We start from the raw sequence: 27240 nt of genomic DNA on the forward strand, positions 1-27240 counted from the left end.
TACTGATTTATTTTCTAGTGTATTTGGAACAGAAATAAATCTTTTTTGGATATCTTTGGTTAGTATCAGGATGTTGTTAATGCTATGTTAAAACTCTCTTTGTTAACTGAAGATGAGCTAAGAAGGTCGAAACATTGTTCTGTACTTTATTTTAATTAACGTTTTAATACCAATACCAGCTGTCTTGGGAATATGTTGTTAATGCTAGTTTGACAGGCCATTAGTCCCTTTCTTCTTTTAGTAAACAGGTCTGTTGTTTTGCTAATGCTCCTTCATATTCAACTTAGGATCAAGATTTGTCAGTGTTACCAGTTTTGGTGAAGATTCTTCTGAACATATTTGATATCTCAGATACATAATATAACATTTCCAGTTTTGACCCAATTTCTGTTACACCTGCAGGTTAAATTCTTTTACTAAAGATTTCATTTTGGAATTCATTTTTTCTTTCTCTTGATGTTTCAGTCATGACTGATGATTTTAGAAAGTTGCACAATTTTCAAAGATTACAATCATCACACATTTCTTACTCCTTTGAGCTTTTAATGAAGAGTTTCTTGTCTCTTCATTTAATGTGTCAGATTTCAGATAATTAGAGGGTATCATTAAGGCATGCATTGGGATAAATAATACATATTACTGAAATTCTGTTTATCGCATATTACTATCTTTCCATCCTCTGCTTTGGTACTTTATAGGAAAAAAAAAAGAACATAAGAGGGTTGTGACCTCTGAAAATTGAAGAGTTTCTTGTCTCTTCATTTAATGTGTCAGATTTCAGATAATTAGAGGGTATCATTAAGGCATGCATTGGGATAAATATTACATATTACTGAAATTCTGTTTATCGCATATTACTATCTTTCCATCCTCTGCTTTGGTACTTTATAGGAAAAAAAAAAGAACATAAGAGGGTTGTGACCTCTGAAAATTGACAGAATATGCCTTGTGGGATCTTTTTCTATCTCTAAATACACATTTTATATATCATTAGAAATATCTGAGATGGAATGCTTGTTCTCAGTGGACGTCTTGTAGCTCAACCAGGATGGGTAATATCTTTTGTTTTCTCTTTACTTCAGTCTTTACATTATGCTGTCCTTGAGTGTTTGGTCAAACTTCTAGGACACCTTAAGTCTTTATTTAATTCTTCCTTACTGTCCACCATCTTTGCTAGTTTTGTGACTCAGTGGCATTTTCAGATGCAATGAAGGAGTTAAAATCTCAGGAGTATGTCCAGTAATTAATTTTGATTGGTGTGCTTTCCTGGAATCCTTCACTACAGATACAGGATGTAGTATTTCTCCTACCTGGTTATACTTCTTTCCTGGCTCAATAAGTAGTGAATACATTACCTCTTGAATTTATCTTGTTATTTTGTATTCACTAATGATTCAAGTGAAATGTAGCTGAGTAGGATGTTTCTATTCTGTGTGTCCTAAGGTCCAGTGTTTACCTGTAGAATTGAATTCTTCAAAAATTTCTGCTCCTGTATTCTGTTCTGTCTTCAGTTGACCACATCTTTGGAACAATCTAGTTTTTACCTTCTGGTAATCTACATATTTTTTGTATGATCAAAACTCTTCCCAGCTTTCACTTTATTTTCACTACATAAGTTGTACTGATTTGAAATCTACATTTTTATGAAATTTCAAAGAGGTACCTCTGAAATAAGTTCTCACTTATTTTACTCACTTTCCCTTACAAGGCAGTATGTGGTTTCTCATCACAACATTAAGCAATTTTAATTATGACAGAAAATCAAATCTTATACAAGTTTAACTGAAGCATATTGCAGTAAGTTGCATAGAACGTTGAAGAATGTAAAATTCAAGGCCAGTTGACATATGCTAAAGATATTGAGTCATACATTCTTGTTTTCTTTTCTTCATCCTTTAAACCATTACCTGTTTCTTCTAATTAGAGTACTATTTCTTGCTGAATTCCTCAATGATACAATCCCCATTGTCAGCATTACTTGCAACTTCCCTGTGGGTTCAGATCAGGTGAGTGTTTGGATATTATAGTTTCTTTCTTGCTGGCATCCCTTCATTGATAGTCAATAGGTATTACAGGCCATGTCAGAAAAATTTGTTATCCAGTGTCCATCCACACCTTCTGTTTCTGCTTGCCTCATTTCCTTCCTTCCTCCTTAAGATCTTGAGACCTACCAATGTCTGTCAGAAGCAGTTCAAGAATTGCTTTCACAGTGGGCAGTCAAACTGGTTCACCATCCTGTCTTTTTATTGTCCTCAAGATGACTTTACTGGTCATTGATTTATTTCACCTCAAAAGTTTTATTGCACTCTTCAATTTCACTATGGAGTCTTTTCTCACCCTGGGCATTTTCCCAGATTTGTGAATAATGACGATGTTTGTCTTCAGTGTTTCCCTTCACATTCTGATATCACATCTTGCCCTTACCTTCATTTTGCCCATCTTGGGGTGGTTTACCAATTTGGGCATTTTGCTTTGATGTTGCCTTAGCTCTTTATGTATTTTGTTGCATATTTTGGATTTTTGCACATCATTTTCATTCCATTTCATTATTACATGGATGACTGGCTCCTTCTGTCTCATTCCTAGCAAGAATTGGCTAGTCATACTCACCAACTTCTTTCTGTGACAACTTTGGAAAGGGCTGGGTGATAAATTTGGAGAAGTCATTCATCAAACCCACTCAATATCTAGTCCATTTGAGTCTTTTTTTGACATGAATGTTGTTTGTGCTCTGATTTACATATTTGTTCAATGGAACTTTTGGTTCATTGTGCCCTCTCAGCTCAATCACTTACTGCTTACAAGGTTCTATCACTTTTGGTACTGGTCCTCCTTAGTTGTGCCCATATGAGATCTCTTCAGTGGGTGCTTCACAAACAATACCCATTTTTCTTCCTACTTCCCTGTGAGACAATCTACATTGATGGCTGGACAAAGCTCATACATCATCAGAAGACATGCTGCTTCATCCTCTTGTGTATGGATTTATATATTTTTAGGAATATCTATCACTGGGAAGCTTTGGGCTGATGATCTGCAGATGAAACTGTCTTGCATATCAACATTCTTGAACTTCTAGCATTGCATCACTCTCTTCTTAACTGTCATTGTCTGGTGATGGTTCATTCAATAATTCTATGATGGTGACACATATCAGCCACCAATGGGATATCTGATTTATAGATCTATGTTTATGGGTGTTGGATCTATTATACTGGGCCATGCATATCACATTCACCTTCTTGCATGTCATGTGCTGAAAGTTTTCTATCTAGTTATGGATTGTCTTTTGTGCCCTCCAAATATATCAAATGCAGTGGGCATTTGATCTACTTATTTTCAGGGATCTCTGCCATTGGTTGGGTTTTCCATTAGATGCTATTGCCATGGGCTTCAATACCAAGTTACTCCTCTTTTGGTCATCTATACTGCATCCATAGGTTTTGGTGGTAGATGCCTTAAGTCAAGATTGGTCACACAAAAATCTTTATGTTCAAATTCCTATTTGATTACTTCATCAAGTAATTTATCTTTTTCACTCCACTTCTTGTTCCCCTGATTGCTCCCTTTTGGCCAAATCAATCTTGAAAAAGAGCAGATTACAATGTCTGCTCCCATCATCACCACCTATCCTTCTTCCACTTTTTTTCTTCATTCTTTATCAACCTCAATCACACTTTCTACATATCAACCTTCATGCCCTGCAATTTCATGCCTAGCTTTTATCTGGTCCTCGTCGAGATGACCTGGTTTCATACACCATGTTGCTTTCTTGTTAGTCAGCTCCATATGGCCATCTTCCATGAAAGTACACAAAAACAAGAGGAAAGTCTTCTACTGTTGGTATGCTAATGGGGTTTCTTTCTGACTAGCCTTCTGTGGTTCATGTGGTGAAATATATCTCTTGGCTCTTGAACCATGGGCATATATGCTATCTGGATATTAGGCAGCTCTATTCCCTACCTTAAATTGTTCCCAATACCATAAGGATTTTATTTTTCTTGTTCATTTTTGTGCATTCATTTTAGATATGCCAGTCTCTCAGGTGTCCTGCCCTTTCAGATTGGAACATTAATGTGGTCCTCTATGTCCCTATTTTACCCCTATTTGAACCACTTTCCTTGTGTTCCTTATTTCTTCTGTCCTTTGAAACACTTAGCTTGTGGACTTCAACAGTTAGATTTACTTGCCATTGCTGTTAACATTCCCTTTATGACCCTACCTGTCTTCTCCTTCATCCCGATTGTTCCTTTTTCTCTAAGACCTCATCAGCTTGAGAAGGTTGTTTACTCTTTTCTCCTATTTCCCTTCCTTCTGTATCCCATGTTTACTCTTGACTGGATCCAGATGAGTTTCTGTATATAGTCATTTTCCTTTGTTATATAGGATGTACTGTTACATTTTGGGGGATGCACAACCAATTTTTTATGTCATGGCAATCTTCCTCCTTTGGGGATCTTTCATCTTCTACCTTTATTGGTTTACTTTTTGATTCATTTGGTTTTCTCTTCCCTACCTCTTTTCTCCTGTGCCTTGTATAAGTTTCCTTCTATCAAATCTAACATCTGACTTTTACCCTTCCTTCTGATTTTCATTGTCCAGTGAAGGAGATTATATAGTCCAGCATGTGGACCACTCCCAGTATATTCATCTCCTATTATTTTCATTCTGTTTCATTTTCTTCTTTGTCAGGATTTCATCTACCATCTGTTGCCATTCTTCACTTTCATACAGCTTTAACTGGTAAGTTTTATCCTTTTTTTTCAGGGGCCTTTATTTACATTTTATTTTATGGATCCTGTTCTGTGGCAAGTGGAGCCTGACCAGATATTCTTTAACTTTAAATCCATGCTGTACAGCCATATTGACTTGCACTTTATTTAGCATGGTTTCACACTCTCATCATCATGATTGAGTGCTCCACAAGATTACTTAGTGGTGGATAACCTATGGGTAAAGCAGAAGGGAATTGCTGTCCACCCCTGCAGTGCCTCAAGTGAATAACTTGGTTTGGTTTTCAAAATAAGGTTTTATGGTCACCCATTGTACTGTCTCTGGTGATGAAATTCCTGTGGAATTCACATTGTCACAGTTTTTTTTCCTCGAGTGAAATGTGGGGGGCCCTTACACTTTCTGGTTCCAAGCTGCTGACCATAGAGGCACTCTACTAAATGAATTCCAAAAAGAGAGGGCTAGTACCATTCAGTCAAAAGTAGGGCAGTGATATTATGCTGGTGTAGATGTGATATGACCTCCAGAGGAGTTTAGCTGTCACTTTGCTGGTTGATGTGATCTCCTGACTACATTTACACATTAACTGGACTTGAGCCATTTCCTTCTTGAAAGACATGTCATCCTGATACACTGGAGTTGAGTCGTTACCTTACTGCATGACATGGTCTCTTGAGAATGATATAGTCTCCTGACACCATTTACACAAGTACTTGAGTTGAGCCATCATCTTCCTTTTTTGACATGGCTTCCTGATACAATTTACGTAACCTCAGGAGTTGAGATGTTGAAATTGTCTTTCATCCCTTCGATTAGGTGACCCCATCCTACCCTTGTGTGGATGTTGGAGCCCCATGAAGAGATTTTGGATTACTATGAATCAACCACTCTAAATCCTCACATGAGTTAAGGTTGTATATATTCCTTCCACAGTTACTCTGCCTGTGTCATGGATCACAGCAGTGGTACGTAGGATTTATATGGTTCTGTTCTGGACTATTCCTTGTTCTCTTCTCACAGAGATGTTATTTATTGCTTTTGGGTTATGCCAACCTGTACCACAGTATAGGGAGTTCATTCCATGTAATAGACATTCTTTAAATACCACATGTCATTTCTGAGATCAATAGACCAGAGATGCTTCTATTGTCATAACCAGAAATCAGTGTGGGTCTTAATCCCTGATATTTAGGTTTGAGGTAAAGATGATATGATCTTCATCCTAACCTCACATGTATGTCAGTACCCTGTGAGGAGGTTTTGGATGTAGTTGACTTACTGAGTGCAGTTCAGTGCACCCTAGTCTCTCTACACCTCTCAGTTTCTGCCCTTACAATTTACACATTTCACACGTGGGGTAAGAGTATACCTGACTTAGAAACTGTGATGTTCCTCTCTTATGGTCTTTGGGCCTATATTTCTCAATATCATGGGTATCCTTTGGATGCATATGGAGGGCAATATTGAACAAGAACAGCTAATATTTTGAGAGGAAATAAGTACCTATCAGAAATATATTTTCATTATAGGAAAGTTATAACTTCCATATTTCATATATTCTTATAAAGTAAAGTTACTTGGAGTGAGTGGTTATTTTAATCTATATAGCTACAGTGTCAAATGTGGTCAATGCTTGCCACGTATGGTGAAATGGCCATTGACCTGTGGCAAATTGGTTTTTACTTCTCACATTTATTTTTTGGATATAATTAATTGTTTCAATAAATAATTGGAAATATTGTTGTGTTTTTTTCTACCTCTTTATAGCTATAAAAGCACAGTTATTTTTTTTTTAATGTGGGAAAACTTTTAACACATTCTCCACAATTTTGGCTGTTATGAAAAAAAAACTGTTGGACACTGCTGCTATGTAGTAAGTGCAATAGCCTGAAAAATATCTTACATTTTTTTGTAATGTTGTTTTTCTGACCTACCTACTTAGTAAAATTTGATATAGACACTAGATTATTTTAGAAACTTTATTAAGCCTGAATTTTGGTCTTGGCATTGGATAGTTTTCCTTTGTTGATTTTTCACATGATGTGTTTTGGTGATGATACAGATACTTGAAGAAACAAAAACAGTAAATTTAGATCTGTAGGGTTCACAAGTGCTTTGCTAATGTTACATGATTTATCAGTATGAAAATAATGTGATATTTATAAAAGGTAGGGCATTTTGTAATTTGGCAGAATCTTTAATAATGTGTTTAACACAGATTTCATGTAGTTTTACGGAAATTTTGTGTGTGTTATCTTTCTGATTAATAAATATTAAGTATATCAGAGTTTCATTCTTTTTTTTCTCAGATTGAAGTCAGCCAGGACTCTAGTCTTCTGACGGACCATCTTCGGTTAGCTTATGAGACTCAACTTAACCAGTTGCATGAACAGCTTCTTGCCGTCATTTTGGAAAACCAGCAGCTATGTATGATGTTTTAAATAAGTAAAAAAATGTTAACTCTTAATGCTGCTTAACTCTTTCAGAATGGGCTTGGTTGTAGGGAGCAGTCTAATTTGTAAGAAACTGTAGACTTTGTACTTGAACATCACAAACATATAGTTTTAACTAATGCTGCATTCAGTATATCATGTGACACACAAAAAATTGATATCACTATGTAACACAAATTTTGTTCATGGATAGTATGAGTTATTTCTTAATTGCTTATGTTGTAAAAGTACAGGAAATAGTCATTATTCCCTTCAAACTTTGCTTTTGTGACGTGGTTAATGAAATTTAGAATTTAACCTATTTTCTATGTAAAAATGGATAAATTTGCACATTTTCATTTACATAAGGTCTGAATAAAACAACATATGAATCAAGATTAACATATATTTATACTCAAGTTATACAAAAATGAACAAAAATATTTAGAATTGAGTAGTTTTTTGAGATTTGTGATTGTAATTTAAATCACTTTCACGTGTCAACCCTCATATGTAGTCTCAGCATTTGACTTTGTTAGACCAAGATCTCTGATCAAGTCATTGAGGTCTCTTTGGTTGGGTTAATATGAGTTTCTCTCACCAGCTGCATCTCTGGAATTGTAATCTGAATCTTCAACGTCTACTTCGTCTTCTGATTTGCTGGTCTCTTGTGAGGATGGCTGCTTTCTCTCTGGCAGATTGGGTACAGGGAGCTCAGGGCAGTGTGGAACTGGGACGATGGATGATGGAAAGTCTGGGTACATGATAGTAGGTGCATTCTTGCCAGCCCAATGCTTGGAAGGGTCCACCATGCAGAAGTAGCAATTGCTTGAGTGGTCAGTGGGTTCATGCCAAATTCTTGGAATAGCGAACTTCATAGCTCTCTTTTTCCCTGTGTATCATCCTGCAAAAAGCAAAATAAAATTCCAATTATGAGGAATAAATTTATTTCATCCACAACTAATGTGTAAGAGGTTCATGCAAAATATTTTATATGTGATATTTTTCTATACTATTGGAAATTAAAAAAATAATAATAAATTAAAAGATATTTAAATTTTAAAAGGCCTAACTTTTGTATAGTATAAAATCTTACTATTCAAGCAAGCAAAAATTTTCAGTCTTACTTTCTAGAGTTTTTTAGCAGTGCTAGCAGTTAAAATGAGGTGCCCAGGGTTTGTCTTGATTCCTGACAGGCATGCTGAAATATGCCTTGTAGGCTTCACGCATTTTAGCAGATGCTGTTGCAGAGTACTTTTATGTTCTTGTCTAGATAAATTGGCCACATACATAGTAGAATCCATCTGGAGAATGCTTGCAGCTTCTTGGTGCAATCTTTGATAAAATCAGATAGGTCTATGTGTTCACTTAGGCAGCTAGAACTAAACTGAAGTGGTGAGCCCCTGTACATATATTACTATGGAAAGTTCTAGAAAATTTTCATAAGTTCTAGAAAATTCTCATACGTTCTAAAAAATTCTAATACGTTCTACAACATTCTAGAAAGTTCTTGAAAATTCTTGTAAGTTTGAGAAAATTCTCTATCAGCTACTCAGCACAGAATCTACCTGGAATGTTCTGGAAAATGGGTAAATTTGAAAATTTCATTACCCAGGTCACAAAAGCAAAGTTTGAAGAGAAAAATAGGTCTCTTCCATTTACTTTATGCTCAGGAACAAGAAAAAGAAAAATTTTGTTACATAGTGTATTTAAATGTCTTTTTAATATTTACTTTTTAAATTAAAAATTATCTAATGTAATACCAAAATCTGAATTATAAACTACAATTTGATTCCAAACTTATTGACATAAAATAGTAGTTCAATAAAATTTAGAGTGCAAGTGAACAGATGCTAGGATATGACCTTTGACCCATGACCCATGTTTATAGGGTTAAACATGTAAGGCAGGCAAAAAGTAAAGTGGATTAATACAATTTATCTTTCCATATTGAAAAATAGACTCAATGTGCTGTATATTTTAGTGCTGTATCCACCTAACAAGAGATCAGATGATTACATTCTGTTTGTTACATGTGCAGTGAATATATTGAATTAACTCCTTCAGATCTAAATCTGTAAATATAAAGCACTTAATACATCTATATATTTCATAATTCACACATTTTTAATTTATTTAAAAGCAAAAGCAGGAAATCCAGTAGGGTGGATTTAGAACTATTTGTTAGGTGGCTTTGTCACTCAACTTGGTTATTCTAGGCTTGTGTTTTACTACACTGGTATTTGGTGTCATCTTCATTGAGGTTTAAAACAATAAAATAGCAAAATGTAAGATGTATACACTATCTCAAATGAGAGAGGAACTAAAGAAATGAGTAAAGTTATCAGTGCAAAAAAATGGCTGGTACTTGTTTTCACATGTAGAAACAGGTTAAAATAAATAACAGAAAAAACAGAAAAGGTGAAGTTGTTTTTCATGAAACTGTTTTATGCTGACGTGTTAAGTGTGATATATGAAAATTTGATGATAGCTTTTTCTCTTCTAACAAATTAATAGTTTATTGTAAAATGTGTAACAGTAATTAGCAGCAAAAAAGATTTACAAGGTTCAGAACCTGAAATGAAATAATTCATTTGTAGTTTAGAAACAATAGCAGATGATATTAAGAACAGTATTTCCTCCATTTTTGTTAGAAACATATGTTTATAGAAAAGTGTAATATGTATCTTCACTTGTAAAAGGATCTTTGTTTTATAGCAAGTGAATTAAAGCTGCTTCGAGAACAAAAACCTCCAGACATAACAAAGGAATTGGAAAAAGAAAGGGAAAAGAATCGATTGTTGAGTGAGAGATTACATGAAAAGGACACAAAAGACAGAGAAGTTGCTGGAAGCAGATCTCCAAGGTGTGAACAACAAAGCTTTTTCAAAAATAAAAATAAATTTGAGACCTGTTAAAATAATTCTCAAATCTTAAAAAATTGATTTTTTGTTGCTAGTAGTAACAAGAATTTGGGATGACGTTTTGGTCGTTAAAACATTTGATTAACCATAGTGTATAAGTATCAGGTTTTTGTTTTTGAGAAAATTTAATTACCTGAATAATACTTTGTAGTAGCTTAAGTTTTGGAAATAATTTGAAATGTCTTTAAAATTTAATAAAGTTATAAACTTAGTGAAGGTTTTCTTTACAGGTTGTTTTTCTTTCTGTCTTTTGAAAACCTTTAAGTTCAACATATATCTTCTACTTGAGAAAAGATTATGTATGTTGGTATTCCATACATTAGGGCAAAATGTGTAATTGTAGTGATTGAATGTTAATGCATGCCATTCAGCTTTTATAATGACTTGTTTAACAGTTGACCCCCAAGTAGCTCAGTAATAAGTCTAAAGGTTTGTAATACTAAAAATTAGACTTTGGTACTTGTAGTAGGCGTATTACAGATAGCCCATTGTGTAGTTTTGTGCTTATCAACAAAGAAACAAACATTTGTGATGACTAGAAACTAACTTGAAGTAAAAATGTATCTCAGGATGGCTGGTATGCATATTAACACTTCTACTAATAAAGCAGAGAACATTTCAACCTTCTAAGGTGTACTAAGAAGTACACAAAGGTATACTACAGTATTCTTACATCAAGCCATTTTTCTCTGCTTTGTTAGTAAAAGTGTTAATAGCTATACCAGCTGTCCTGAGATACAAAGAAACAAACATCATATTTAGCAATAACCAAGAACTAAACTTACCAGTGATTCACAGAGTGTGCTTTGTTTTTATGGATGACTAGTTTCTGGTACCTAATATAGCTTACAAATACCAGTATGAAATTATAATGCAGATAAACTAAAATAATTTAATTTATTGGCTACTTTTTGTGCTTTAAGTTTGTAGATCTGAGAACAAAAATGAGACTAACCACATTGTGCCTTCATAACAAAAAGTCTAGGATTATGTTTCATGCCCTAATTTAAACCAATTGTGGTGATCTCAGAAATTTACTGATTGTTTGTTTAAACTACAAGTTATTGTGTAGCATAATGTAGTATACCCATTGGTTATCATGGGAAGTTTTCCATAAAGGCATGTTTTCTGTACTCACACCACCATATAATAGTGTTTGTCAGTCAGTAGCCACTAAAATGATGTCACATGAGGAATACTTAATGTTGCAATTTGTACTGTCACGACTCCAGTAAAATGTACGTTCCATGAATGATCAGATTAATTATGCACCCTGTAGGCTACAACACAGTATGATGCAAGAACTTTAAAAGAAATAAATAAAAATATTTGTTTCTGTCAATTTTGTTTTAATTTATTCTTGAAACAGAACACTCTCTGGGATCCTGTGGAAATACATCTAGTATGTTATTGTTTTCTGTGACTGAATTGTGTTTTACTTTAAACTGAAGTTATTATTAACCATTGTTTACATATACAGTAAAAATGATTTTGTAGTACAACTTTAAATCTAGTATTGATTTTTAAATATAGATTTATACCTTCAGTAATTTGAAGGTAAGATATTTGTATTTTATAAGGCTTTCATTTAAAGAGTAGCTTTATCGTTTTGTTATCAGCACTGTTTTTAACGTAGGGGATAATGTTCATTTGGCTAAATTTGGTGTTAACTAATGAACTAAATCAGTTGAGAAATGGTTTTACATGATTCTTTTAGGGGGACTATTTATATAACATTGTAACAACTTCATTGTTTTCACATTTTAAATTGAAGCAGATACATTCTTCTCATGTTGAATTAATGCAGAATGACCTGCACTATGTACATAGAAAATGTGGAAACTCATAGAATAATAAAAGCTATAAGTTTTGAAAACACAGATGTATCAGAGATTACTGGTTCAAATTACCAAGTTTTTATGTAATACATGCAAAAAAAGATTCCAGTCCACTAAGTATCATTGTAAACTATCTCCTTGTAATACAGTATTAAAAAAAGTTATTAAAATTTGTTTTGTTTTTTAAGCAGTGACCATTTGAAGTTTTTCATTCATACTAGGCTGAAACGTTTAGTCAGGAGAGAGAAACATGACAGAAACAGGACAGTAGACATTGAAGAAATTCCATCACCATCAACAGCAGAAAAGGATGAATGGGTAGATATTGCTAAGGAAGTTACCGAAAAAGACTGTAAGTAGACTTTGATTACTTATGACAAAGTTATGATTAAAAGTTCATATTTACAGCTGTAGAACTGGTAGTAAATAATAATTTCTTCTAGAACTATTTAAATACTTGAAAACATTTTACTACAACTCCTCTACAATGGGTACATAAATTGGATATTTTAATGAGCAGCCATGGTTAAAGTAGACTTTGATTACTTATGACAAAGTTATGATTAAAAGTTCATATTTACAGCTGTAGAACTGGTAGTAAATAATAATTTCTTCTAGAACTATTTAAATACTTGAAAACATTTTACTACAACTCCTCTACAATGGGTACATAAATTGGATATTTTAATGAGCAGCCATGGTTAAAGATAAAGAAGAAACCCCGACAGAGTCGACACCTCCCACAACTTGTACAGGTTGGAGACATTCTCTCAGAATGTGGGTTTATCACTGGGTTTATGATTTCTTTGAAGATTTCACTGAGACTGCAATAGAAGAAGAAGACCTGAAAGAATCAGAGAAGGAAGGAGATCCTTTAACAGTGCGCAAGTAAAGTGTTAGACATATAAAACCTTAGTTTACCTCTAACAGTGTGCAAGTAAAGTGTTAGACATATAAAACCTTAGTTTACCTCTAACAGTGTGCAAGTAAAGTGTTAGACATATAAAACCTTAGTTTACCTCTAACAGTGTGCAAGTAAAGTGTTAGACATATAAAACCTTAGTTTACTTTTAACAGTGTGCAAGTAAAGTGTTAGACATATAAAACCTCAGTTTACCTCTAACAGTGTGCAAGTAAAGTGTTAGACATATAAAATCTTAGTTTACCTCTAACAGTGTGCAAGTAAATTGTTAGACATATAAAACCTTGGTTTACCTCTAACAGTGCACAAGTAAATTGTTAGACTAGTGAAACCTTAGTTTACCTTTAACACTGTGAAAATAAATTTTGAGACATATAAAACTTTATTTTACCTTTAACAGTGTGTAAGAAAATTGTTAGAGCTGTAAAACTTTAGGTTACCTTTAACAGCATGCAAGTAAATACTAGGACATATAAATTTGTCTTAACTGTTTCAGTATAGGCTTGGTCCTTGTGACCTAGTAACCATTTTGTGCTTGTTAGTTTTTCATTCTGTAACTTTTAAATTAATAAGCATAGGTATGTGAAATTTGGAAGATTATCTGAATACATTACACTACTTTTGTTTACAAAATATCAGTTATTAATTGTACATTAATAGTTTTAAGTAATGTTTTTTCTTATGCTTTTCTTCTTCTTTTTACATGTTAACTATCAAACATGCAGAGTAATTTTCATTTTAAGATTGAAAATAATTTACTGCATCAGAAAAATTTCAAATTTCTCATCTGAAATCTTTATAACCTTGAAATAATTTTGAAATCTATTTTAAGAAAAAACTTTACATTTTATCTAGGTTCAGTAGATTTGATTGTTCTTGTAACCACCATAAAAAATTAGGAAATATAAATTATGCTTTTTTCACTTTGAAATGATTTCAATTTGTAACGTAAAAACACAAGTGTTTAGCTTAAATAGCGTAATATTATGCATTTATATATATTTGTTGCTTTTATTATATTGACCTTTTAGCCATGCATGGCTAACATTATGAAAGTTAGAGGAATGCAGTGCATGTGCACTCATGTTACTTTGCCCAAGAATATAAAAAAACTGGGCTTTGCAAAGTTACCTGTTTTGGCTGTGTTTCAGCAGACTAGTATTTTTTTAAAATGGAGTTACATTTTGGTTATAATACATTATATATATATATGTATATACATATTAGTACTATTTAAAATTAGTTCTCAAATTTGGTTATTTTTTTTGAATAATAAAACAATAAGTAAAGAAAGACGTAAAATAGTTATTTCTTGTTGTTACAAATTTTAACCTATTTGCTGCTTTCTGTATGTTGCTAAGCCTAATCAAATTTTTCATCTGAAGAATGTGAATTTGTTTTTTATATATATACATTTTGAAACAGCCAAAAATCATAAATTGCTATATAAATACCATAGAATTTCACTATAATTTATCAAGCTTAGTAACTATGCTGTATTTGAATTAAAAAAAAATAGTTTGAGCTCACTGGAGACTCACCTCACCAGTTTGGAATCTGTGGTGGAAAGAGCTTCTTTCACATGCAAATTCCTTGCTCAGAAAACCATGTTGGGATCAGTTTGAGCTTTTATTTTGTTATTCATACATTGTAGACAGAAGCAGGCGTACATGAGCATCTTCAAAAATGGAAAGAGTTGGGTAGGTTCACTGTGTTTGGTTCAGCTAATTTACTTAAGCAAATAGAAAAGACAGTAGGTTTTATTTCATATTCTACTTGTCAGTATCGGTGATTTTAATTCTTAATTGTTTAGAAACTATAGACTTTGTGTTTGAACATCTCAAACATCTAATTTGAACTAATGCTGCATTCAGTATACCACATGACACAAAAGGGAACATTTAGGTTTGTTTTTAATAGTTATTTTGAATTAAAAATTATGTAGCATATGATACAACAATTTGAACTATGCTATGATGCCAAACTGATTGATATAAAAATGTATCTCAGAATGGCTGGTATGGGTTTAACACTTTTAGTAATATTGTGTTTTCTTATAGCAAAGCCACAAAGGGTTATCTGCTTAGCCCACCGAGGGGAATTGAACCCCTGATTTTAGCGTTGTAAATCCGGAGACATACCGCTGTACTAGCGGGGGGCCTTTTAGTAATAAAGCAGAGAACAATGATTTGACCTTCCTAGGTCATCTTCAGGTTAACAAAGAAATAGTTTGCAACTGACTGTTGCTGGGCACATGTCTTAGGGACAAGAGTGTAAATTGGTATGGGATTATAGGGGGTGTTGCAGCTAGATGTTAGGTTATTAAGTAGTATAGTTATAAAGGTGTTCATTTATATTGGTTTTAGTTGTTGTATAAGTAGGTCTTCTTTGATTTTGCATTTATTTATATTTTTTTCCCTACTTAGTATCTGGGTGTTTTGCTTATTTGATTTGCAGTGTTCAAAACCATGTGAAGGTGTTTTTTGTGTTCTTTGAATCTGGTTTCCATTTTTCTACTTGTTTCTCCATTATAGAAGTCATGGCAGTTGTTGCATTGTATTTTGTAAATTATGTTGGTGTTGTGTTTGTAAGTGTATATACATGCTATGTAAAAACTACACTGACCTGGGATGACCTAAGAAGGTCAAAATGTTGTTCTCTGCTTACCAGTAAAAGTGTTAATACCCTACTCAGCCATTCTTAGATACATTTTTATATTAAGTGGCTTTCTCATCATCAAGAATGATAGATATAAAGTCATGAAATAGTAGTTGAATAAAATCTTAAATGCAAGACAACAAGTGTAATGGTTAACAGGCATAAGGAAATTGATAGACATAAATTTTTCTTTCAACAGGCACAAGGAAATATCCTGGAAGAAAACTTAAATTTACCTTTAATGGTTCATAAGTAAATTTGTTAGATACTTAAACCCTTAAATAAACTAAATGTACCAAAAATATAAAATGAAGTGATACTGTAAAGATTTTGATAAAACTTTAATAAAAGAACTTCATTGTAATTAAAGATTTAATTACTTTAAAGTCAGTGTAGTGTGTGATAGGAGAAATAGTTGTGTGATAATGTCTTCATGCTTGATTATGGCATGGGGAAAATGTTTGACAGTATTTGTATACTGGATTGTGTGGTAGGGAAAACAGCTACATGATGGTGTTTGTGTGTCTGAATTTGTGATGTGATTAAGTAATAATTACAAACGTTTTTGTTGATTTCAGACTAAAAGAAAATATTTTACGGTTTGGTGAGTATGATTTTATGTCATATTATTGTTTTAATAAAGTTGTTAGCTTAACAAGGCATACTGGTCTTAGTATAGCAACAGTTGTAGTTGTAATTATTTATGGAACATTTTCATTGTTTTTATTAAAGTAATTAGACACTTTAAATGGTGCACCTTGTTTATGCTCATAAATTTATTAACACATTAAAAGTGGGCAGGATAAAGAAGGATGAGTTACTGTAGGCCAATTTGACAGTAATGTATTAAGGGTCATTATGTTGACATTAAAATAAAGTAATTTATATTAACTTTTGTATAACATTTTGTAGTTAAAAGTTTGTAAACTTGAAGGTGACCTAAGAAGGTCAGAATGTTATTCTCTGCTTTATTTTAATAAAAGTGTTAATACCTGTACAAGCTGTCTTGAGATACAAAAAGTATGTACTGTTTAGCATTCCTCCAAAGTCCTCAGATAGAAAACAATATTTAAGTGCTCGATAGTTTTATAATTGGAAAAATAAAAGAGGTTAATCTCCATATTATTAAGAAATAATATTTTTTGTCTGTTTTTGTCACTCTAAACTTTCCATCATATTTTTGCTTTTTGCATTTAATATAAAATATCTTTTAATTCGTAGTGGTTTTTTTTATTATGTTTCACATGTCAAATTGCTATTAAACTCATTGTTTGTAAATATTTCATAGTATGGTCGTTGGTTGTTTAGATGTGATTGGGTGTTTTATGCAACATAGCTAAACAGGCTGATATTATTGGCTTGCTCCTTTGACGGATTGAACTTATGCCTAGTTGATATTTTAAAGTTAATTTCAAATTTGAAATACAGAGTTGTATTTACTTACAAAGTTGTCATAAAACAATGACAAATTTCTTTATAATTTAAAATCAGTTGATTCATATTAACTTTTATTCCTTTATTGAGGTATTTAAGATTTATTTATCAAAATATTAATTATAATTATTGTATATTTATATAATAGGCCTAGTCACATACAATAACAAGAATGTGTTATGGAACAGTCACATGACAGTTACTATTATGGAGTTTATCTCATCATATCCCAGAGAAATAAGCACAAAGCTGACAGGAAATATGATTATATTTCACTTAATAAAGGTGTATTTTTTGGGACACACAGTAAAGTCAGTAATTATCGTTTTATTGTTTTCATGGTATTTAATAGGATAATGTGTTAACTATTTATTGTATGTCAGCATACAATAAATTTGTTTTCAGTGTTACTTGTTGCTGTTTTATTTAGTCACTAGTTTATATTGTATCTTTTTTTTCTTTAGGGTATGCTACAAAACCAATAGTAAATGCTATGGAAAGTTTAACAGGATTGTTACACTGGAATACACCAGGTACAACTTTGCTAGCTTTTGGAGTAAGTATGAAGTTACAGAAAGTTTATTATATTCTTGTAATAAAAGTTGATATATTATGAAGTGATAGCTAGTGTTAGTGAGTGACAGCAGTTCAAGAAATTATCAGTAAACTTAATATTCTCTGAGTATGTATAGACATTGGCAAACTGTTTTACATTTACCAAGTGTGAAAAAACATTAGTAAACTATACACAACATCTATAGAGTGTGTATAGACAGCAGTAAACTATACTCAGTATTTACTGAGTGTGTGTAGACAGCAGTAAACTACACTCCACGTTTACAGACTGTGTGTAGGCAGCAGTAAACTACACTCCACGTTTACAGACTGTGTATAGACAGCAGTAAACTATACACAACATCTATAGTGTGTGTATAGACAGCAGTAAATGATACTCAACACTTATCAGGTGTGTATAAACATTGGTAGACTAAAGCCAATATATAGTGAGTGTGTTTAAGACACCAGTAGCTTAGAAGAACTATTTTGTAAAGTTTAACTTGAATAATAAAGAGTTTGAAAATAACTTAGTCTTCCAGCACAGTTATTTTTTGATCTAGAGAATATATGAATTTAACATATGGCTGTTTGATTGATGTGAGATTGTTTGTTCTTATACTATAGTTGTTTGATTGATGTGAGATTGTATGTCCCTGTCATATAGTTGTTTGATTGATGTGAGATTGTTTGTCTTCATCATATAGTTGTTTGATTGATGTGAGATATGTCCTTATCATATGGTTGTTTGATTGATGTGAGATATGTCCTTATCATATAGTTGTTTGATTGATGTAAGATTGTTTGACTTTTCCATACAGTTGTTTAACCCATTTGCAATTTCAAAGGCCATGTCATAGCATTTGTTGACTTGCATTTAAAATTTTATTGAACGACTATTTTATGAATTTATGTCAATGAATTTGGAATCAAATTGTATAATTCAAGATTTAATATTTATATATGATTTAATTTCTCAATTTAAAAGTACATATTAAAATAACATTTACACATAGATTTTAGTGAGTTGTATGGTATGTTGAATGCAGCACTGTTTAAAATTAGGTGTTTGTGATGTCAAAATGCTAAGTTTATAACTTCAAACAAATTAGGAACTCATATTACTAATATTGACAAGCTAGAATATAAAATAAGAACTTCATATCTATTTTTCTGGGGTATGGCTTATCAAGAAAGACCGTTTCAGTGAAGTAGATGAAAAACAATAGTATTTACGAGTTATTCATTTAACCTGAATTCCATGTAATCTTGGAGTCAGTAGCTTGAGTATTTTATATTATCCAAGAACGTTTTTAGTCATGTGGCTGGCCCTGACAGCAACCTTCAGGTGAGCATGTTTGTAGGAAGTCGAGCACCCTAATCGTAAACCTATTTCTGGCCAGTATTGTTCTCCTATACTCTGTGTAAATTATTGTTACCACTTTGCTTAATGCTCTTCAATAAGGTTTTTCTGAACTTGTTCTAATCCCTAGTGGTGTATAATTAAGTTTTCAGATAGGTAATAACTATGTTACTTTAGTCATTATAAAAATATATATAAATACCAATAATATTTTGTATTTCTCTTTCTGTAGTTGAGATAAATGTTTAAGGGCTAATTTTATGTTTAATTTCTACAGTAGTCTTTTAAACAAATAATTTGGTTTTTCAGTAGACTTATCAGGGAAATAAATTTTGAAATGGAAGTTTCCATAAAATATAAAATATGAAATATACAACACTAATCTGGAGAAAATGGATGTACAAAACAAGGTAACGTGACACTTGGAATAAGGGGAAGGTTATTGCATGAATATAGTTGTTGACTTCTATAAAGTTTTATATTTATAATAATAGGTTTATATATTTCTAATAAGTAGTGGGTTTGTGGTGTAAGTATATTAATGATTGGTGTGAAGTTTACAAAATCACTGAAGGTATGTCATGAACACAACATATCACTGTGTTGAGAAACATCTCTGATCGCTATTTATGTTGTGGTAAATACTTCATTTTATGTTCGTCAGTTTTTGAATAATAAAAAATATAATTTAGTCTGTATGAAGAAATATCGTCGGTTAAGTATTCTAATGGTTTTAATTATATATATTATTGTCTTTTGTACTGATGAAGTTACTATATCTTAAGAGATAACTTAATGAGTTTAAGTGTATTCTATGCTATGTTATATACTAAATAATATCTAAAGTGGATTCCTTGATCCAGTTGAAGCTTTGTACTGTCAATTATGATTCATGGTTTAGTGGAACATTCCTGAAAGTGTTGTAAAGTGAAACGTTGATTGTTCAGTTAAAGAAAGAATAACAAATTTGGTGTCATAAGGTCATGCATTTTTAGTAACAAAATGTTTGTTTACACCTATATGCACTACAAACATTTAATTATGAGTTGTTTAAACTATTTTCTTTACCTTCTCACATAGGTATATATGTATACTGTTTACCATGGTTGGTTTTTGCCGTTACTTTTGTTTCTGGCCAACAGTCAACTGTTGCTCAACTATTTTCAGCACAGGTATGTTTAAATCTCAGCATGTACTTGCAGCTTGAACTGTTTTTTGAATAATGAATATAGTCACAGTTGTTATTTTTAGATGGATAATTAGTAGTCAGTTCATTGGATGCTGATCTACTATTTCTTGCAATACATTGTCATCCTTTCATTGTTAAGCTTCCTCATTGTCCACTGTTTTTTACAATATGTTGTCATCTTTTTCATTGTTGCCAAGATCCTCCTCCATGTCCTCTTCAGTTACTTTTGGCTTCTATCAGTTGCTGTGTTCATTTTTTTTACCAACCAATAACTGTGACTTTATGTTGTGTGTGTTGCAGCAAGTGAAGCTTTCATTCTTCTCATTAAAATAATCTTCTGTCTAATTGCAATTCTTTCCTTCCAGTTACAGTTTCTATAACAAAGATTACTAGAAGTTACACCAAAATGTAACTTACTGTGAACTATAAGGATAATTGAAGGTTACACCAAGGTTTAACTTACTGTGAACTATGAGGATTACTGAAAGTTACTCCAAAGTAACTTAGTGTGAACTTTAAGGATTACTGGAGGTTACACCAAGGGTTTGATACCTATGGTGGTAGTAGCCATTGTTTAGCTTTGTTTTAACTACAAACAAACCTTCTCAAGGAGATATTTTACACTGGGGCTAAAGAGTTGTGATTTTTTCATTTTTATTTCTGAGGTGACGTCAATTTAGAATCTTTATTTTTCATTATTAAGGGAAATAAAGAGACAAGTTATAAGACAAAGCTGTTTTATATGCTCCATATGCATGTTGCTATAAGGTGTAATGATTTTATTAATACTTGTAAGTGGTGGTTCAGTGCATTGTGGTTGTTGCTTTGTTGTCATTATGTTATGGCAAAGAGGAGAAAAACAGTGACAGTTGTCTAATTAACTCTTAATCACAGTCTCACTACCAATGTCAAAGTGTTAAAAATGCTTGAAAATGTTTGCAAAACCTAAACTGATATTTTGGTTTTAGCTTAAGTGTTAGTCAACGTCTTTTTTGTCCAACATATTTTCCCCATTGTTATTTCTGACAGATCTTACTTTCTATCATGGTTTTCCATGTTGAACATAGAGCCAGTGACAGCAGTTTTCTATTCTCATTTTTAACTTTTTTGTTCAACATGGAGACAGTTTTACTAGTTACTTCTCTTCATTTTCTAGTGTTTTTGTTGAACTTTTAGACTTTTATCAGCTTACTTCTCATTTTCTAGTGTTTTTTGTTGAACTTTGAAACTGTTTTACTAGTTTACTTTTCGTTTTCTAGTGTTTTTTGTTGAACTTGGAGACTGTTTTACCAGTGTGCTTCTCCTCATTTTCTAGTGTTCTTGTTTGCATGGACTACTTTTATTTCTGACTTTGGAAGTATTTTAAAATTTGTTTTTAAACAAGTATTGCTGGTATAATATATGTCTTGTTGTAAGTATGTTATTTGCCAAACTTAAATTCTATTCAAACAGACCCTTTTCTTTTATTCTAAAAAAGACATGTTACTTAAGTGTGATTGAAACAAGGAAATAATATATTTAATGATATACACTGTAGTGGGCTAATTTTCTGTTTGTGACCATTTGATGAATACTTTTTGAGGGTTTAAGAATACTAAAAATTCCTTAAATTCTTATTAATAATTAGTTTATTGTTTGTGAATTCACTGTGTTTATTTTTGTATATGCTTTCTTCAAATGTTTTGTCTTTCTTTATAGGGGTTGGTTTTCAACTTATCATGTTACAAGAAGAAATGAGCAAGAGGTAAAACGTACCTCTTTTTAAATGTTTTTGTAACGTAAAAATATTAGCTAATAATTAATAATTTTTAAAATTAAGTTTGCATATATGTGTGTGTGTGTGTGTATAACAATATGCATACATATTTCTTTCTAGAAGTTTTAGTAATAGTTTAACTTTAAAAGTGATTTGATGAGTTTTAATTGTTTGACAAGTTAAAAACAGAGCAGAAAGGTTATGGACTAAAGTGGGACTTGTAAAATGACCATTTTTTCTTCTCAGGTATTTAAGGTGGCACATACACTTACCCAGGAACGCTCAACAATCTTAGAGCTCCTAGGTGTGGATTCCTGTATGTGGTGAGGGGAAATCACAGAGAAGGTTCTGTTCTTTCAGTTTACCTCCTCAGGGATCTAAACATCCACCAAGGTGTTTGGCATGCATGGCAACCCATGTAGGGGAGGAGAGGATCCTGGTGATTGAGGGGTCCAACCCTAACACACCACTTTGGCCTTGAATTCCTGTAGACGGGCAGCCTGGGGTAGTCTCCCTTGGGTCAGTTGGCTGGTCCACTCGAGCTAGGGTCAACCAAGTACCAGTGTTGGATGTTCTCAACAGGTATTGTGGACATTATATCTGATGCTGGTGTTTGGGTACAGTGCACATGAAACCCTGGTATTGCTGCAGTATCCTTATTTGACAGTGTAGTGCATCCCCTCCTAGGGCTCCATGGTGGGGTGGGGTTAGTGGGCACTGAAATTTCCTTTTCTTTATTATGGATACTCCAATTAAAAATCTTAATAAAATAGTGAAAAAACAGTCTGTAGGTAAATTACCACATGTTGAAGATTCTGAACAGCAATCCTCACCATCTGTACCACCTGTTTTACCTCATTTTCTTATATTGCATTCACTTTCAGACAAACCTTTAGGGCAAATGTCTCCCTTTTTCATTCAAAAGGGGGACTTGCTGGCTCTCCAAAGTCAGTAAAGAATCTTCGATCTGGTGACATATTGGTGGAAACATCCACATCTCTAAACACAGTGAATTCGTCTTGCATTCCAAGGCAATTGGGGATATACCTATTGAGGTTATACCTCATGCTGCTTTGAATTCATCACAAGGAATTATTGTTGAGAGGGATTTGAAGAACATCCCCAAGTCAGAGATTCTCTCTGGTTTCTCCATTCGAGTTTCTGCAGTGAGGTGTATCTCCACTCGCAAAGATGGAATTACAATGCCGACCGATATCCTTATTCTCACATTTACATAACCACATCCACCTGCCATCATCAAGGCAGGTTATCATAATTGGTGATACATTCCAAACCCTCTCTGATGTTTGTAGTGTTAGCGGTTCAGTCACTCAAAGACGTCATGTCGTGGTTCCTTGACGTGTGCTCGTTGTGGTGGCAAGGACCATGGTGCCTCCAAGTGTGAAATAGACCCTCATTGCATCAATTGCAATGGCTCTCACCCTTTCTACTTTCGTTCTTGCCTTAAATGGTTGGAAGAAAAAGAGGTGCAGCATTTGAAAACAATTCATAACATTAGTTATCCTGAGGCTCGAAAGTCACTGTCCACCACTTCATCTCAGATGTATGCTGCTGCACTTCGTTCCACTACTACAGTGAGAGTGCGGACGGATCTCTCTGTACCTCCATCCATGGTGGAATTCTGCCTGCTGTATGGCATGGAAGACTTAAAAATGGGCCTGGGATACTTTTCAACCAACCAATTAACCAAATTTAGAGCATTTCATTCATTTCTGAAGATGATTTAATAAAAATGAGCAATCAGACAGAAAACAAGCCAAGCTTTTGTATGATGCAAAAGTTTTTGAAATCCGGTAATAAATGACTTCTGAAAATTTGGTTCAAATGTTTGTTTTTTTTGTGAAAAGGAGCAGTTTATGCATGTGTATATATTTTAAAATAATTATTACTAGAAACAAAAAAATAATAATGAATATAAATTAATACCTAATTGATGTTAACATTATTATAGAATAAATAAAATTAGTTGTAATTATTATTCACCTGATTCACACTGTAACAGTCATTATTTGTGAAAGTTGACAGTATAAGTGACATTTAGACCACCAATACATCTGTTGTATCTCATCTGTATTGAGTTCTGGTATTGGACAAAAGGCCTCATTGGCATTGGATATGGCAAATGTAGCATGGTTGACATATTCTTCTTTGCTTTCACTTATAGCTTATTAGAATAATGGTTTATTGTTAATTTTTTATTACCTGTTGCAGTTTAGGTTTACAGCCTTTTTTTTTTTTACATTTTCTGATAGTTCAGTGTGAGATTTTAAAAGTAACACAGTAACGTTCAGTTGTTCAAGTTATGATGTAGCAGTATATGCTATTAATATCTCCTGACACTTTTTATGGACAGCTTCATGATGTTTTAGTTTTAAATTTATAGCCAGATAATATAGAAACTGCCAAATGAATGAGTTATTAATGTTTGTTCATTTTTGTGGTGCATGAGTTGTAATCTGTAGAATTTAGTTGTTTCTTTTAACTCCTATAGGAAGGAGATAAGGATTTGGGTGTTACAGACAAATTTCAGTTAGTTCTACAAGTAGCTCACAAAGTACAGGTAGGTATTTTCCTAAAGAGTTCTGAGAAATGATTCCTGATTTCTAAACTTTTATAAAAATATAATTTGTAATTTGATTAAAAAATGTAAAGCATTATTAAATTCAAATAATAAAAAAACGTTGAAATTTAGGTATTAGAATTTCTAAGAAGGGAATACCCTTTTTGCTTAAGGACTCTGGAAGATAAAGTAAGATGGATCAACCTGGGGTACCAGGACAACCCAGAAAGAGACCAATAACAAGTTTTAATCTAGCCATGATAAGTAGAATGAGGTAGCTTAGATCATGTGGGAATTCATAAACACAGATGTTAATCTATTCAAGTGCCCTTAGCCACTTTATGTAATATAACAAAGAAAGCTCTCCATTTTAAAATATGTTACAGGTCTTCAACTGTAAGAGGTTTCAGAAAGGAAGTATGTAATAATTTGTGTGTTTATTAAAGAAAAGAAAATTCAAATACTGTTTTTAAAAATGGTCACTGTAAACTTGACAGGAAGTCTTATCTGTTATGCTTTTTCCATGCTTTTCCTGTTTGACAGACATGTGATAGTTATATAGTTACATTTGTACCATTAAAGAAAATTATTTTCCATTTGAATAACCAAGCACCATCACTAAGAATACACTGTAATCTGTTCATGAGGCTGCAAAAATAAAACTATACAAATAGAAGGTAAAAAATTTTCAGAACTTAGTAGTCCTTTAGTGATATCAGATATGTGAAAAATTTTGCATTCTATACATCAAAAAGACATTAAGAAACTGTTTTATTAGTTACAGATGTTATCATCCATTGTAAAATTATGTATTTTTAAGGGCCATGTTTTACCTTATTTCAAATTACTTTAATCTTTATTCAGGATTGCACTAGTTAGTTAGCATGTTTGTTGTGTACCTGGAGGTCCAAGGTTTGAGTCTTCACACATACAGGTATGGGAATTTTATATCTTTATTGGTTATGATTTTTCACATAACGTGCACACACACACACACACACATCATTGAAACTGATGGCAACTTGAACCAAGTTTACCTGTGATTACTAACAGTTGTGTCTTGTACTTGTTTTGCTGCACATACACTGAGAAAAAGGTAAGAGTGTGAAACCAAGTACTTTTGTAATGTAATCCTCAGTCCATAACTGTTTTATCTGACTGTTGTGTGTCTGCAATTATTTTATTAAAACAAAACATTGGTAAAAAGTTTATATAAATTTCTCATGTCTTCATATGTATGGCAGTACACATAATATTATTTCAGTGTTATCCAATCTCTGACTTACAAGACAGAAGAATTTTTTGAAAAGTAAACTGTAATATCATCTTTAATATAGTTTAGAAACCTGTTATACAAACATTTAAGTCAAGTGTATTTAAGGGTAAGATTTCAAATATACAGCACAGGTAGCCCATTGTGTAGCTTTGTACTTAACTACAAACAAATAAATACACACAGTTTATGCACATTCTATTAAAACACTTTTGAAGCTTCAACACATCCTTGCAGTCCACCTGATCTGATCTGGTCATTCTTCATCTGACAACCATGCAACTTCATTGAAATTTCCATTAAAAAGTGTTGTAATACTGTCATGTTTAAAGTATGCCCTTCCTTTCTGCAGGCTTACTTTAGTGTAGTGAGTATACAAGTGCAGCAGTGTCTCAGTATCCACTTTTGTGATCTGATCACATTTGAAAAATCTGTAGGTGCTGCATCCAGCAATTTGATTGGCATGTCTTAATATAGAATAACATGAATATCCATTTTCTTCTTCAGCTCTTTGAGGTGTGTGATATCTCAACAGATATGTCATAGAATTCTTTGGTGGAGAACTTTCTTTGTTATGTTGCATACTGTTGTTTGGGGCACATGGATAGGTTGACATCTGTGTTTATGGATTCTCACTTGTTAAAAGATACCTCACTCTATTTATTATGGCTAGAATACATCTTGTTATTGGTCTCTTTATGGATTGACCTAGTACTCCAGGTTGATCCATTGTACTTTATTTTCCAGTGATCTTTTAGAAATTCTAAATCCTAGACCTTAACACATTTTTTTATGAGAGAGAGTCTTGCCACTTTAGATGTGACCCCAAAATGTCAGAAAGAGCACTCATTCTGTGGTATATAAATGAGAACTGTCTTTTTTTTTATGTCAGTAACCTGATTTAATTGACTAAATTTATCAGAGATTAAGAAAAAATAACAGAATTTACTCGTTTTGATTTTTGTCTCTTCAAGATAAGTTATTTACTTGATGCTTTAGAATTGTATACATCTTACAAATTAACCAATCAGGTGAAGTAGAGACAATATAAATTATCGAATTATGTGATATGTGTTGTGCCGTAATTATAAGCTGCTGTGAATGTTTTAAATGTAAATCATTAACTCAAAATTATTTTAAATTCACAATTTTTATATTAAATACTTGAAATTCAGTTATCAATTATTTATGATAAATTTTTAGTTCAATTTTGGTTAAGGTTAATGTATATTGTTTTGATGTTGTAGAAGTTGTGGAAACTTTGTTGCTGGAATATGTTTTGTTAGCTTCCACGAAATACTACAAATAATGTAGTAAATAGTATAACAAAGATGCCGTACTTGAGTGTATATTGATCATTGATATTGTACAAGTAATCATTGTTGAAATGTTTTACCTTAAGATATAACCTGCATACATGAGTTCAGCTATTTATTTTTGAATGTGTAAAATAATAAAAAAATCCAATATATTTCTTATTTAGTTTTCTTATCAACTGAGTGTATCCTAGTGGTTAGCATTCTCGGACCACCATTAATCAAAAAGTTTGTGTTTGCAGTACACTGCTGCAAAAATATGGTCTGC

General features: G+C 32.6%; 1 protein-coding gene across 5 annotated transcripts in view; it reads left to right on the forward strand.

Moving 5' to 3' along the window:
• LOC143241042 (GRAM domain-containing protein 4-like) overlaps positions 1–27240 on the forward strand; it is a 60368-nt gene that overhangs the window by 13037 nt on the left and 20091 nt on the right. For all 5 annotated transcript variants that reach the window (XM_076484500.1, XM_076484499.1, XM_076484503.1 and 2 more), the window contains exons 3-11: positions 7041–7158; positions 9882–10029; positions 12147–12277; positions 12621–12813; positions 16084–16109; positions 17404–17495; positions 19938–20029; positions 21745–21790; positions 24315–24383. In XM_076484500.1, the coding sequence (XP_076340615.1) occupies positions 7041–7158; positions 9882–10029; positions 12147–12277; positions 12621–12813; positions 16084–16109; positions 17404–17495; positions 19938–20029; positions 21745–21790; positions 24315–24383 (915 nt within the window). The remainder of the gene's footprint in view (positions 1–7040; positions 7159–9881; positions 10030–12146; positions 12278–12620; positions 12814–16083; positions 16110–17403; positions 17496–19937; positions 20030–21744; positions 21791–24314; positions 24384–27240) is intronic.

Source organism: Tachypleus tridentatus, chromosome 13, assembly GCF_004210375.1.
Source record: "Tachypleus tridentatus isolate NWPU-2018 chromosome 13, ASM421037v1, whole genome shotgun sequence".
Taxonomy (NCBI): domain Eukaryota; kingdom Metazoa; phylum Arthropoda; class Merostomata; order Xiphosura; family Limulidae; genus Tachypleus; species Tachypleus tridentatus.